Source organism: Eptatretus burgeri, chromosome 4, assembly GCF_056783735.1.
Source record: "Eptatretus burgeri isolate ZD-2024b chromosome 4, Ebu_testis_v1, whole genome shotgun sequence".
NCBI classification, from domain to species: Eukaryota; Metazoa; Chordata; class Myxini; order Myxiniformes; family Myxinidae; genus Eptatretus; species Eptatretus burgeri.
The window spans coordinates 26,488,634-26,504,942 of NC_140964.1; the positions used below are offsets into that span (position 1 = coordinate 26,488,634).

General features: G+C 43.1%; 1 protein-coding gene across 1 annotated transcript in view; it reads right to left on the minus strand.

Annotated features, from left to right (window-relative positions):
* Positions 1 to 16,309, minus strand: part of LOC147027672 (transcription factor 12-like) — a 415,122-nt gene that overhangs the window by 170,572 nt on the left and 228,241 nt on the right. Inside the window, exons 5-6 of the mRNA XM_085877215.1 lie at positions 13,473 to 13,546; positions 8,138 to 8,234 (exon numbers count right to left, since the gene is read on the minus strand). Of these exons, the coding sequence (XP_085733341.1) occupies positions 8,138 to 8,234; positions 13,473 to 13,546 (171 nt within the window). The remainder of the gene's footprint in view (positions 1 to 8,137; positions 8,235 to 13,472; positions 13,547 to 16,309) is intronic.

Consider the following 16,309-nt stretch of genomic DNA (forward strand, 5'->3'; position numbering starts at 1 on the left):
TGATAAAATAGTTTAGAAACGGGCCCACTGTGCCTATTTTGCTGATGTTATTAACTGGAATGTCGAAAGGCCCAGATTCTGGTGTGTACTAACTGAAAAATGTGGCAGTTAAGCAGAGTGGTTGACACCTCAAAAGCTCTACACTTCTTTGCATAGTACTGTGGATTATCCACATTTTGCCAGGAGTTGGCCTGTTATTGTTTTCATCTGAACCTCTGGCTCGTGATGCAGGCAATCCTGGTTCAAATCCCAAATACCAGGTATGTTTTCACATTTGTCGACTAATGTCCTGGTAATTCATGTAAAAGTACATTGATGTCTCTTGATGCGATTTATTTGCAAGCTCCTCCATGAGCCGTCATTGTCATTGAAGTGGCATACTCTTTACAGAGCGTCAGTGCTGCCAAAGTAGTTCCCGGGAAAGGGGTAAGATTAGGGTTTTGGTTATGCTGGGTGGTTTGCCATTGCCTTCCTAGCAGTCAGATAAATAATTTGGAATTCACTAAGGGTGCCAGCGGATAGCTCACCTCATCTTCTCAAAGGACAGTGGAATCTTTAACGTTCACCAATTCATGCTGGCAAGATATGACACCCGGTTTAACATCCAGCCAAACCTCCCTTGGAAACACCAGGGTGACAGTTTATAGCCGGGTTGAGATGCAAACTCAAGCTTTGCATACATTGAGGCTATCCTGCCATCTCCCATGAACCTTCCATCAATGTTTGAACAGGGAGCTGATACTCCAGTTCCCCTGCTTTTTGGGTGGTGTGAGGAATATATCTGTATAATATGAAAGCTAAATGTTCAACAGTTTTTGAAATACCACGCACACAAAAGTACCTGGAAAAATGATCATTCGGTTGGTCGGATGGAGCTCATTTTATTATTCCCCGTCTCCGACCTTGCCGGAGTGGCGGGTGACAAAAAGGTCAATGACAACAATTTTGCAAAGGCAAAACTGAACTTTCCTGGGCCATCATGAACTTCAGTTCATTCATCAGCACAGAAAAGTGAACGTACAGTTACATCCATCCATTGGGACCACCAAACTCTGTACAGAGCATCAGTGCTGCCAAAGCAGTCTCCTGGGCTATTGGGCACAATCCAGGATGGGTCGCCAATCCGACGCAGGATACTCAAATGGCTCAATAATCTCAATAAGCTGGTACTCATTTTGCCGACTTTGAAAGGATGACAGGCTGAGTCAACCCCACTTGGTGTCAAATCAATGGTTGAGCAGTATTTGAACTCAGGACCCAGGATCCCAAGCCCACAACCCTAACCATTAAGCCAACACCAGGCATACAATGCACAATTGTGGGGTGGAGAGGGGGGAGACCATATTGCACCACCTTGATTATTTTTTGGCATTTCTTGAAATTTTGAAAAGATCATTATGTACTAGCAAAAGTTCTCGTTGCCGGTGAAGGTGAGTTGTGCTGCAGTCCTGGTTTCACTCAGAGTCAAAGCTCTGAGCTACTTAAACCGCCCACTGCAAAATGATGGTGCAACATCGGGTGGTGGAGGTTGGATTTGTCTAAGAAGAGGGCAAAATATAGCTATTTTAAACGATGTGTTACTCCATGAAGATCTGTATTAAATCTACTTTAATCCAGATGTTCATGTTGATTTTACAGATTACTGGAAGGCACAAGAAAGTGATCGATGACACTCCATAAAAGAAAAGTGAAAAGAAAATGCAAAATAACCAATCATCAGCATTTCAAATGTAGCGTGGGAAGCGGCTGCCGTAAACGTGAGACAGACGAACATACGGACAGAGACCACGGTTCGCAATATATACAGGGTGAGTCAAAAGTCCGGAAACATAGTAAAGTTTGTTGTTTTTTTTTTCCTATCCTTCCTTGTTTCCGTTTCCAGACTTTCGACTCGCCCTGTATAAGATGTATTCCCTCCAAAATGAACGTTACGGGGTTATTTTTCATTTCTTAAGGGTGATTTTGAATGGGTACATTTATAAAACAGTCCGGTGAATATCAGAAAAAAAAATTTATGAAATGTTTTAATCCTTTATGGTTGAAATCAGTCAATATTTCAAGGAGGAAAGAAGGCTACAGACAATAAAGCATTTGCAAAGCAAATAGCCATGATGAAACACCTTCCAACTGACATGAGGATGCAGAGACATGATTTGGTGAAATTATCTACTCCCGGTAACCCAGATGAGCATACATTTATCACTGACCCAGATTTTTGATTTTTTGACTTCTTGATTTCAGTGGTTTCTCCAAGTTTTCATACACTTGTAGTTGGCCTCAGAAGGTTCTGGGTTATTTCAGTTGCTTTTGTTTCTCCATTGCAGGTACAGCGTGAGATCGATGCATTGCATTAATCTGTGCTATCATCCTTCTTCTTCTTCTTGCGTATGGCAGCTTGGCTGCCGGGTAGCTATCATTTTGTTGGGGCGTAACTATGCTGCTGATACTGTGCCCCGATAACAGGACAATGGTACTCATTTCGCAGACCTCAGAGGGATGACAGGCTGAGTCAACCCCACCTGGTGTTAATTCAGTGGCTAACAGGGCTTGAACTCAGGACCCGGAGATCCCAAGCCAGCCACTCCAACCACCAACCCTACACCAGGCTTATATTGTGCTATCATTGATTGTTGTTCACAAATTGAGGTGTTATAAATTAAGACTGGGTGTGAAGCGAGTAATGGCCTGCGAGGATGGTACAGAGGGAGCACACGTCGCTTTGAGCTGTTTAACTTGAGTTCAATTCTCAGCCTGACTATTGGTGCTTCACAGGCAGGGTGTGACATCACAAAGTGTCCAGTCCGTGTTGACGAACGTCAGTGGTTCCCAAGCAAAAAACGTCATAGTATGACCAGTCATTTTGGCCGTGAGCTAGGATGTATGCTTTTTCTTGTATGACGATGAGCTTTCGCCTGAGGGTGAACTGTGAAGGTGCACTGGTTGAACAAGTTTTCCTTGACTGTGTACTTTGTTTTTGGGGCTGAAGTACACGTGCTTAGCTTTGCTCAAATGTTTGGGGATTTTTCACCTTTTTTTCTCTAAAAAGGCATCTTTCAACAGAGATGACAGCCATTAAATCAGAAACACACCTGTGGATCGATTTCCTTTGCAGTGGGAAGAAAAAAGAAGGTGGGGGTGCGGAAGAATAAACTCGGATTTCCCAAACGGCTTCGAAAGACTGCGTTGGCTGACTGACACTACATTTAGCAGTGTACAGTTGTGTGGCTTTCACAGACTGAAACTAAGCGGGAGGTTGCACTTTCACTTTCACATCTTCTTTCCCAACTACAGCCCAGTAAAACCTTGCTAACTACATCATGGAGGCCAGAGCAGAGGAGATACGTAGAAGGTGTACCATGTTGGTCAGGACATTTGCAGTAAGTGCTGGAGCAGCACACGGGTTCACGGTCATCATTCCAGTTGAGAGGTGTTCTTTTGATTTTTGTTTGAAAGACCATGGAATTGATAAGCAACCTAAACAAGAGAGAGCAGAGGAGGACATTGGGACCATACTCTGTGCAGAGTGTTGTTGCTGCCGAAGCAGTCTCCTTGGCTATTGGGCACGATCCTGGACGGGTCGCCACTCCGACACAGGATACCAGCAAGCTGGCACTCATTTTGCCGACCTCACAAAGATGACAGGCAGAGTCAACCCCACCTGGTATTAATTCAACAGCCGAGTGGGATTTGAACTCAGGATCCTCGGATCTCAAGCCCACCACCCTAACCATTAAGCCAACACTAGGTATAGTTTCCAATGCAAGTTCTGCATATTGGACATCATCAGGTTAAAATCTATACATTATTTGCACTGTTAAACACTGGTATCAATCAACATTGTGTGTCACGTGGGTTGTGAATCCATAGTGGCCTGACATGCACAAGGATCTATTCTGCAAAAAGATACGAACCTGATTCTTGGCTTAAGTGATAATCTTGAAAGACCAACATCAACTTGCAAGATAAAACTTTGAAGCCAGTATTCAAATCTCTCTCCACATCGTATGCCTCCATAATTCTGCTTTTTCAGTTTGCCTTCTCTTCTTTGCTCTACGATTCTCAAATTATCATCTTTCCACTGCGTTTCCATACATTCGTTCTCTTTTTCCTCATGGTCGTTGTGTGATCAAATGAATTGAGACAGATTTACACAGCTCACAAGCCCCGAGTAAATAACAGCACTTCGCAATGACCTACGCACCAGCGCCACGCATCTGACAGCTTTGTGGATTGGTGCCAATACGGCAGGCGTGAAAGAGCCGTCATCTACATTAGACAAGCTTCAATAATGCCAATATGTGCAGCAACAGCAAATAATACAAAGAGCCATCTTATAGGTCATCGCCATTTTGTGGATGAATGCCAATTTGCCTCCAGCCACGAACAAACTGAAATCCTGGCTACCTTGAGTATAATCTTGTGTTCCATTCAAGGCTGTGCATTGGACTAGTGTAAAGCTCTCAAGCTGACATTTTCAGCAGCTTGGGTGGTAGTTGCCAGCTTGGGCTACCATCCAAGCTGCTGAAAGTGCCAGCTTGATAGCTTTTCATAAGTCCAATTCACAGCCTTGAACTAATGGCAAGGTTATTACTCACACCAGCAAGGCTTTCATTTGTGGTGGTTGGAGGCAAATGACAATCAGATGGTGCGAGACGACAACAGACCAACAAATAACTTGTCGTGAGCCGAAATGGAAACGGTGTTTACTTTGCCTTTCATTGTGATCCTAAAAAGTCGGCAACTTTGCAACACTGTACAGGATGCACTCAAAAACACATCACGCATCATAAAACAATGTCGTGATGGAAAAAAAAAACGGAAATAATCTTGCACAGTTACATCTTGAAATGAATCTGGCAAAAATAGGATTATCCGTACGCGCTCGCTGCGTGTGCACGCTGCGGAAAGCCGTTTTAGCTTCTGAATCGATCATCGGTGCTTTGCGAATCAAATTTCACAAAGCAGAAGAAGAAAAAAAAACATACAGCACGAAAATGTTTCTTTCTATCCCATAAACATTACCATAACCACGGCCGAGGTGACAACGTTCAGCACGTCTCTATTGGAAGCGGGAGGAAAAACCCATGAATAAGCAATTACTTTTTATGATAGTTGCTTAACCCAGCGGAAATCGATCAACAAATTGCTTAGCCATAGCCAACATTGGGCTCGTGCAAACAAAGTTGTGCTCGATATCCCACCCAGGCCGCATTTGTGGGCAACTCCGGGTTCACCCTAATGTTTGCAAATGCTACGTTATCTATTTTCTATTATCAAAGTCCTGTGGGCCAAGGAAAATGCCTCTGCCGTATCAGGTACGTGATGCCACATCAGATGGAGAGGATTATGCAAACAGCTTGGCGTTTCCAAATTTATTAAGAACTAAAAAGTGAATATAACAGTACAGCATTCTTTCAGCAAGATTTGGCTTTTGGGCACTGAAACTTTCTTGACACAAGCATATGCACCTTCGTCACGTGGAAACAAAAAAGTGCAAAATCGGGATATTCAGTAATCTTCTATGCTCATCAAACAGCAGCCGTTAAAATTCAATTTTTATTAATTTTTACTCGGAGCTATTTTATGCACCTGGTTTCATGCATGTCACGAATGCAAATGACATTTTGGAATGAAGTCAAATATTTTATGTCAATCGTTTTCTCTCTCCTATCGAGTCGGACAGGATGATGCAGCGGCAGCACAATTATCTTTGAGCTGTCTACGTTTGATTATATCGACCGGACGATAAACTATTGGATCGGTGCTTCGCAAGCAAGGTGTTGCATCAAACAATAACCCATCACTCAGACAGATGTTAAGCCGGGTGCTCCGTCTGCTGGCATTAGTTGCCGGACATTAAAGATCCCGCACTGTCCCTTTGCAAAGAATAGGAAAGTTATTGCTGACACTCTGGACAAATTCCAAATTCCTGCCACCTTCAGTCAAACGTCAGGCCAGCCGGGTTTGAGCCAGCCAGTTTGTCAAAGACTTGGGCCAAGATTCCTCATGGTCAACCCACAAAGAAGATGGAGTTAATTGAGACCATTGAAGAAGTAATAGAGTTTTCTCTCTTCTACTGCATAAAATTTAAATGAGCTGCACCAAGCACGGGAAGTCATGACAACACGATTCGTGCCTCAAATCCTTGTTGCCATGCATAACCTCAACCCTGTTCGAAAAATCAGTGTTCAAATGGATCCTGGTTACTCTCGAAATCCACTTTTTCAGTCGACAGATATACCTGCTTCTGTTTCCATGCGACATGAGTTAGACAGATGTGAGCAGCTCTTTCGCAGCAAGCCTTGTGGCAAAACCAAAAGGATGGATGCCCTTGCTTTCCTCTGGCAAATAGCTTTTTGCTCAGTTAAAATAAATAAGTAAATAAATAAATAAGTAATCAAAAGAGATGCTACAAAAAAAATCAAGATCATTAACGACAAGAGATGATTATATTCAAGTTAAGCAACGGCACGTCGTTTCATGACACTGACTTATACCTAAATTGATGCATCAACTCGTCACTTGGTTGGTCAATGTTGTAGCATGCCTCCAGTCATCCTGCTTTGGGAAAGGGTCCAAAAAGAATTGGGGTGAACTCAAATTGCCAGCCAATGCACATTGTCCAAATTAACCTGGAAACGCAACATCAGGGACAGCTGGGTGTTCATGCCGTGACTGGGTGATTACATCTCATCCATGAAAAAGTGCATATGACAGCAGAGCAACGAGAAGGGCACTCGGTAGAGCGCATACCTCCACCACATAATTCCTGATCAATGAGAACATATCGGGCCAAATACATTTTTGAAATATCTTGCGACACAATACCATATCGTTTTTGGCTCTCTCTCTCTCAATGGTGAAGAATCACTTTAAAAATTAAATAATTCTCGTAACCAGATCCGGATTCAGATCTTCACCAAAGTTGAATAATTTGTCGTGGTCACACACCCAACCTGTGCACCAAGTTTCATCCGAATTTGTCCACAACTTTTGAGATATTGTGATATATATCATTTTCGGCCCGATCTCTCAATGGTGAAAAATCACTTTAAAAACTCTCGGATCCGGAATCGGATCTTCACCAAAATGGAATCAATTCTTCCTTGTCACACACCCAACGTGTCCATCAAGTTTCATCCGAATCCGTCCACAACTTTTTGAGATATTGTGCTACATATAGTTTCAGTTTCCCTTTCCCTTTCCCTTTTTTTTTTTTTTTTTTTTTTTTCTCTCTCTCTCTCTCTCTCTCTCTCTCTCTCTCTCTCTCTCTCTCTCTCTCTCTCTCTCTCTCTCTCTCTCTCTCTCTCTCTCTCTCTCTCTCTCTCTCTCTCTCTCTCTCTCTCTCTCTCTCTCTCTCTCTCTCTCTCTCTCTCTCTCTCTCTCTCTCTCTCTCTCTCTCTCTCTCTCTCTCTCTCTCTCTCTCTCTCTCTCTCTCTCTCTCTCTCTCTCTCTCTCTCTGTCTCTCTCCCTCTCTCTCTCTCTCTCTCTCTCTCTCTGTCTCTCTCTTTCTCTCTCTCTCTCTCTCTCTCTCTCTCTCTCTCTCTCTCTCTCTCTCTCTCTCTCTCTCTCTCTCTCTCTCTCTCTCTCTCTCTCTCTCTCTCTCTCTCTCTCTCTCTCTGTCTCTGTCTCTGTCTCTCTGTCTCTCTCTCTCTCTCTCTCTCTCTCTCTCTCTCTCTCTCTCTCTCTCTCTCTCTCTCTCTCTCTCTCTCTCTCTCTCTCTCTCTCTCTCTCTCTCTCTCTCTCTCTCTCTCTCTCTCTCGTGAAGAATCACTTGAAAAAAATTCTTGCAGTCAGATCTGGATCCGGATCTTCCCCAAAATCTAATCAGTTCGTTCTTGTCACACACCCAACCTGTCCACAAAATTTCATCTGGATCCATTCACAACTTTTGGAGATATCCTGTACACAGACAGACAAACAGAAACAAACAGACAGAAAGGGGTGAAAACACAACCTCCTTCACCTTCGGTGGTGGAGGAAAAAATTGTGTATAGATATTCCCAAGCCACCCTTTGGAACAAGAAAGTGTTAAACAAGCTGAAGTTAAATATTCCATGAACATAATAGAAACACAAGATACCGGATTTAAAAAATAACAACGTTTACCAAAACTGCCATAACAAGGCTGGCTTACCCAATAGTGGAGGGTTGATAAACTGCGAACTTGGCACTGTATCTTGGCTTGGTTGCCCTCTCTCCGTCACGCGATTTTCAAACGTGTCAGGAAAGGCCTGTGCACAGACAGATGTCTTCAAGAAATACCACACCGATTAATCTATTGTGTGTAGCACATAATTAAGGAAGCTAAGACAGTCCATCAATCCACAAAATAAGGCAAAGCTAACCATATTTCAAAATAAGAAACCACATTGCGTGCTTTCAAAGGCAGTTCTTCGGCCAAATACCACGTACTTCCTCAGGCCTGTGTTGAACCACGACGTTCGACTTGTCGTCCTGTTTTTGATTTCTTCTTCACAAGAGCGAGGCTCATGGAAGAGCAAGGTCGAAGTGACAGTGGGACAACATCAAGGGAATGAAAGGACAGGAAAGAGGAGAGGGAGGGGAGGAGCGGAGGAAACCCTGAAACTACCTATCAGGATGGCTGGGTTAGGAAAGGTTAATGGTGGAAAATCAGAATTGGGGATGACAAGAGATGGCGGTGCACTGCTTGCTTGAAAGCCTTGGTGGAAAGAGTGAGAAAGAACAGCCTCTGGAAGGCTGTTCCATAGACGAGAGAAGTGAGGAATTAAATAATTGAGGTGTGCAGTCAGCCTGGATTTTGGAAGTTTAACCAGGAGGGGATTACTGGGAGAAGACGTGCATCCTGGAGTAGAACAGAGACTGAGATAGCATACTGAGACATAAACAGAGCATACTGAGAGAACAGAGAGAGCAATGTTGGAAAATAAGCAGTTATTTATAAATAAATAAATGAATGAATGAATGAAAGGATGGATGGATGGATGGATGGATAAATAAATAAATAAACAAACAAACAAACAAACAAACAAATGAAATTGCTCGTTGAGCAAGGAATTGCCGGAATAACTTTGTCATATCTCCATGATCTCTGAAAAAATAAAAACCTGGAAATTAATTTGCTTCTTACAAGTCGATAGTGCTACTGTTTAATGAGTTATAGCACTTAGTTTGGTCATGATCATAACTTGGAAGTCAATCGGACTTGAAATGGCGTTTTTTATCTCAATTTGAAAGTTTTGACCCGACCCCCCTGACATTCGACCCTCGACCGCTAAGAAGGGTGTTGGTGTGACACCCCCCAATGAGACGTATGGTTGGATGCAGTATTGGAAGATGCACATTTTGGATTTGGTTTGAAGTCGATACGACCATTTTAGCGGACATTATTGCGAAAATAATAATTTCGGTTTTTCGGTGACCTTGACCTTGACCTTTGACCAAGATTCACCAAAAACGACAAATGTCTAAGTTGGACCATGGCCGACGTCTGTACCCAGTTTGGTCATGATCGCTGAAACGGTGTGGCTGCTACAGGGTAAACAAACACACAAAGAAACAGACAGACAGACACACAGAATGACACACACAACTGACAAACATAATTGCCGAAATCCGAAGGATTCCGGCAATTAACAAACAAAAGAGAGAAACCACCGACATGCCTGCAATGTGAAAGCAACAGACATTGTGTTTCGGCCTCATCACGGAAGATTCAATCATTTTGAAACCTTTAGATTTTCTTAACCTGGTGCTTGTAATCTCTTTTTCACTTTATCTCTGCACTTGTTCTGTTTCTTTTCCTGATCAATCTCACCTGGATAATGTTATCTCCATTGACGTTTTAATTGTTTTTAAATCAATTTGAATCTTGCGGAGGTAGCAGTTTCAGGAAGTCATCCAAACGTGTGTAATTTTCTTCAGCTGTTGCATGTAACCTTTATCGGACACAAGGTAAGTACGCGCAATTACAAGCTTTCTTTTGCAAAGAAATCTCTTGACGTTCCAAACCTTGTTGCATCAATTCTTTTCTGGGATATTTAACTTACTTCCCAGTCCCATCCTTAGCATAATCTACAATTTTAAAGAACCTCCAAATCAAACCAACCTGAAAGATAATTAATATATGTTATAGAAACTACTGGACCCCTATATCCCAGAGGTACTCCACCAGATTCTACCTTCCATCCTCAGCTATGATCAGGTCAGCATCCTATTTCGTTCCATCTCAGCTTAGCATCCAATTCTTGAGCCAATTTCCATTCAAGCTTACCAACTGGGATTTCAAATGGAACACTACTGCACGACTACCCAACAGCATTGCAGCGAATCATAAAAAGGGGAAGGAGGTCGGGGGGGGGGTGCGGGTGGTACGCCATTCATCAAATCATGTCGAATGTCCACAGTGATTCAAAAGATGTCAGCATAATGGACATGGTGTGGATCAAACGGCACTTATCTTACAACTGACTAAATTGGCACACCTGGACCACTCATTTGAACAAAATTCCAGGCATAGAACTCTGGATCAATCGATGTTTATTCATAAGTTAGCTCAGGGTCCAAACCGCAAGGCAGTTTTAACTGGCAGTACGCGTGCATCACACCTGCTGCGGTCAGAGGCGGCATGAGCAACCTTGCCCCGACCCGCCCGTAAGAGCCGCTTGTAAAGAATGCTTCTTGCAGGTGCAAAGCGTGCTGAGCCACACGCCATGACTGAGCAGGAACACCTCGCGCTCCCTTTTAATTGTGTATTCCTTTTACTCAGTGAAGTCAGAAATATTCACGATGTCAAAGTGGAAGTTACCGTGCCAGCTGGTTCGAAATAACTAATTGGGCTACATACATCTTCCATCGTTGTGCCCTTTGTCTCTCCCCCATCTCACAATAATAATGCATTTTGCCAAATTAGCATGACGTGTATTTCATGTAGAAAAGGCTGTTTTAGCAAACAGGATGCTCAATGGGGCACCATTACGTCATCACGCGACTCTGAGCTCATCGTCGGACTATCAGATGCCCTCGACACTGCTCGATGTGAAAGCCATGGTTTTAATGCAGCGTTTCATTTTAACTTGTGAACAACTGATGCAGTATTCTTTGCCAAAACAAAGTTATCCAAATTGTTTGCTGCAAAGCTGGACTGAAATGTTCTGTTTAACCAATGCAACACCCCCACCTGAGTACATGGCTCATTATTTCAAACTATGAATGCAAACTAAGATCCCACAAATGTTATGGTGATGTGACCTTTATAATTCATATCAATGTTTTTATCACATACATTGTGTTGGTCTTTGTAATTCATGAAAGCATAAGGATATCTTCCAATGTCATTGTTCCGCATTCTTTTATATGTACAGATTCTTCCACAAGCCTTACAGAGTGAAAAACCAAGTAAATATGTTTGTGTCCAAGCACACACACCCCACGGCTCCACAAACCTTCTCCCTCATGTTCTCCAGCACGGTGGTGTTCAAATTGGACATCACAACAAAATCACTGAAACTTCCCTTCGAGGTTGGTGTGTCGATGTTCACTGTCATCAGAATGGTATACAGGGCCAGCTATATATATAAAAAAAATAAAAGGAATGATTGTGAAAGAATAATAAAGGGCTGGAATGATGGCCTTGGCCTGAGGGTAACACACACCTGACACCAAGCTGTCCAGCCTGGATTTTAATCTCGGCCCAGCTATAAACTGTCATCCCGGTGTTTCACCAGCAGGGTGATTCATCAATGTGTGTGCCGTCCCTCGGATGGACGATAAACAGGCGTCTCGTGTGCCAGCATTAGTTGGTGGACGTTAAAGATCCCATGGTGTCCTTCGCGAAGAGGATGCAAGCTATAGCCAGCACCACAAACACATTAAACATTACTGCCCCGAACCTTAGTCCAACGTCAGGCCTGGCCAGCCGGTTCATGAAAGACTTGGGCCAAGCTTTCCTTGGCCAACCCCACAAGAATGTGGGAAAAATTGTGTCTGTTAAAGAAGAAGAGTATGATGAAGGTAATAATTAATTAAATAAATAAATAATAGGCCACCTATTCATTATGCATGTATGGCAAAGTGGAAGAGCAGAGACGAATATTCAAACCAGTGGGTACATGGTGTACACCGAGTTTAGGTCGGGATGAGCGGTGGGTGGCAGTGCGAGGGCGAGTCGTAAAGTACTGTTGCTTGAACAAACACCCCTCCAGCACATCCACTCTATCTTCAACCCCTCCCCCCTCCTTTTCTCTCACAACCATGACCACCCACAACTCTTTGGCTACAACCACTCTCACCCCAATCTGTACCTTCCTAAGTCATTGATGAATTGTTGTGGAACGTTGTGTTTAATTGTTGAAGCAACCTACCACCCACTGAGAAAGAAATGCTCAACATTTAAATGCCCATAGGTTTAAAAACTTTTAATATGCCGAATTAACTAAAATTCAGTCAAAACAACTGAATGAAGGTAGCAGCGTTGAGGATTTGGATTTTGAGCTTCTGAAACCCGACTTGGCCTCAGAATTACCATGCCATTCGGAATGTCAGTGCAAACCAGGCTTGGTTATTAATGACCTTCAAGGGGTAGAGCGAGAGGTGTGGGGGTAGTGGACGGGTAATGTGCCTGCCCCAATGGTCTGATAGACATGGATGTCAGTAAATCCTTTGTCGTGGATTGCGAATGCGTCAGGCCAACTTGGGATGGGCCCCAAAATACAACCAATGAAAATGAAGAATCACGTAAACCACCCAGCTCTCAACGAAAACAAAATAATTCAATGATAAACCAGGCACTGTTTAAAAAATAATCTGGAAGATGATTAGGGAATTAACATTGAACAGAACAATATCGACAAAAGCATTTGCTTGTGCTCAGCCACGTTTCTTGCGCAGCTTTGCTTTTCTTTGCTTTCCAGCAAAACTACAATAAACGCACACTTGGTGTGCTGCATGTCACACTGGGTCTCAACTCAATTAGCGTGGAATGCAAATCGTGCCCTGACTGAGCCTGGAGGTTGCGGCTAGGGAACCTAATTAGATTACGTGGAAATAAGGATCCCACAGGCCAGCACGGCAGACCTTGCGTCGACCCTGCACTGCCCCCAGGCAAAACCTTCTACACAGACTCACTTTTCAGTCACTTTCACCATCAACCATTTTCCAATATATGCACATGTTCAGTAGATCACGACTGATGCAACTTACAAGCGATGAAAAGCAAGAGATATCTCAACAGCAGATCAAAACAACATGTACGTTTGACAAGTTACTCCGCTGGACAATTATTCCAGACACAGCACGACAGTTAGCTTGTCCAATTCCTTAAACTTTGACAAATCACACCAGGCTATGATATTGAGGTTGAGCAGCTGCAGATCACCCAATTACATCATTACCTCGCTGCAGAACAAACAGCTCGTCAAACACTGCACATGATTAACTCTGCCATATATGTCCAAGCCACCAATGGTCGAAGATGGAGATTGAAAACTTACACGTGGCGAATCGTACGTTGGGCTCGAATGGCTGCCCGAGCTCCACGAGCTTCCGTTTGTCCTTCCGTCCACACCTGGTGTGACAATAAAACAGGATGACAAAAGGTTGGGTTCAACATGATGCACAATTAAATAACACAAGCTGAGATGAACAAAAAACATTTTATCTGAGAATCTCATGCACAGACTACAATTCGATTAATTGGTAATTCTGCCTTACTTCTGTCAATTATATTGAAAATACAAGCAATTTTACAGGCACAGAAACAATATTGGATGTCATTCATTTGCAACAGTGGGAACTTGACCTGGATCTCAGCTGGTGCATTTCAATGCCTTTCACCCTTTACCAGAATACAAAGGAAGTCTCGGTACGTTATACAAAATGGAATAACAACAAAATAACAATCCCACTTCCCCAGAGTTGGACAGCATCGAGTGGTGCCTTCACGTGCCAATTCCTCCACTTATCTCCTTTCAACATAAATATATATATTTATATATATTGTTATGGAGCTGGTCTAGGGTGTAAATGGGGCAAAGATTAGAATAGTTATGTCATAGTGCATGTCAGCATAAATGTGTTGTAATTGCTGTAATTAGAGAGATAGTGTCGAGTACGTGTTCAGAAGTTCTTGTCCTCCCCTGCCCGAGTGTTTGTGTCTAAGCCCTGTCTTTCCCCCTTCCTCACATTGTGCAACGTTCCCCGATGTTAATCTGTCCTCATGTACGTTTTCTGCAAGCCTCTTGTACAAGGACTGCGCAAAAGGTCACGACGTGCCTTTTTAGGGACACGCAGCACACGGAAGGGGAGTGGACCACACGTGATCTGGAAAATCCCCAACTTGCCCCATCAATCAGCATGGGCTCAGCGATCCTCGCCTGATAGCCACGTTGATCAATGGGTCTGACCCACCTTCGTGGCACATAATAAAAGCCAGGACACTGTGCTGGCTTAGGTGCTGTCGCCTAGTCTGGTCACCCTTGGATCCCGCATGCTATGCTTCTGGGTGCTGCTCTTCTCCTTCGTAGTTCATGTCTGCTATGCCATGGTTCCCACCCAGACCTGCGCAATTCGATGGTGCACGGCTGGAGAGACACTGCAAGGCGCCGTGAGGATACACTAGAACAACAACAACAACAACAACAAAAACCAACACGTGTGTGCGAGCAGTTTTTCTCTTATCTCTGTCTCTCCGACCCAATCTCTCTGTCCCATGCATTCTGCAAATTAATGGTTAAGTTATCTGTTTAAGCCATCGAGATCCCGAGGGTGCATTCGGGTTTATTTTATCATTTATTTGTTACAGTTTTGTGATCACCGCTTGTGGCCATGCTCTTCCTTTTCTTCTCCACCACCCCATTTTATTGTAATAAATCAAGTTTGTTAACGAGAACTTGTGTGCGTTCATCGGCCGCGCGCTCTGTAGCGTGTAGCAAATTAGTAAATAAATCCGTGAAATGGGAATGTTTGTGGTTCACACAAAAGCACTTGTGAAAAGCAAATCACTTGATGGCTCGCTCAGCCAATTAAGTCAGGCAAATTTGCGGCGGTCGTGTGTTTATAAAATGTTGATTCACACCAAATTAACTGGTGGACGTGGGGATGTTTTTCAGCCATTACCTGCCGGGGCACAATAGTCTTTGAAGTCTATCAAATTGAGAATTAAACAAGTCTGAAGACGACAATGGTTCACGAGTGGTATTTGACGATGTAGATTGTTTCAGAAGTCAAGGATGACACAATGTGATAATTTTTGACCAAGTTATAAAAATTATCAAGATGATGTGGTACGGGTGACAGGTTATTAGCTGCAAAATGTCGAAAACCCGGTTTCGTTCAACAACTTTCAAAATTTGACCTTTGCATAACATTTAAAGATCACAAAACAATGTTGTGGACATTAAAATAAGGAAACAGGATACGTGCTATAGCTTATTGGAGTTAGTTCGTCGAAGAAGGTCGAAAACCCGGTTCGATTCCCACAACTTTGAAAATTTGACCTTTGTGGCCTTTAAAGGCAAAGGTCAAGGATTATGACCTATGGTGCAAAACTTCTTCTGGAACATTCCAGGAACAATATAATGTCATATAGGCGATATGGCATTTCGCACTCCTCGGATTATCCATACTTTGATGAAATCAGCGTAAAAACAAAATTGAAGGGGGTGCCACGGGAAAGGTGTTCGAAATAGAGTAAAATGGTTTCAAGACTTTAGGTGGGGAATGACCTCAAGATTATGCATAAAAATTATTGTCATCCTAGCTCTCAAAGTTTGGGCGGTCGTATGATTTTTATGTGAAAATTTGCAATTTTCTAAGTTTTTGACCTTGTGACCTTGACCTTGGGATGAAAACGAAAAATCAGACAACGACAAGTTTTTGATAATTCATTTTGCTATTCATCAAATACTGAAGAACCCATTTCATTCAGTCAATTCCCGAGGAGAAGATAGATTTTTAATCCGACTACCCCCTAAAAGTGGCTATTTTTGGGGCGTGGCTCCGCCCACAATGGGCGTAGCACGCCCTCATCCAGGAAAACACAACTCGACATTGATATCGAACACATAACCAAGTTTCATCAAGATCGGATCAAAGTCCACGGAGTTATGCTCTGGACAGACAAACACACAGACAGACAAGCTGGTAGGCGGACATGGGTAGTCGACTACCCAATAGAACTTGACGCAATGGGCCCATTCGATGGCGAATGACCTGAGGATTAAGCACAAGAAAATTCATGATTCTCGCTTCAAGGGTTAATGCTGCAGATTGTTTTTTCGTTAAAATAACCCCACATTTAGAGGTTTTTCGGCCGTTGCTAGGCAACGGA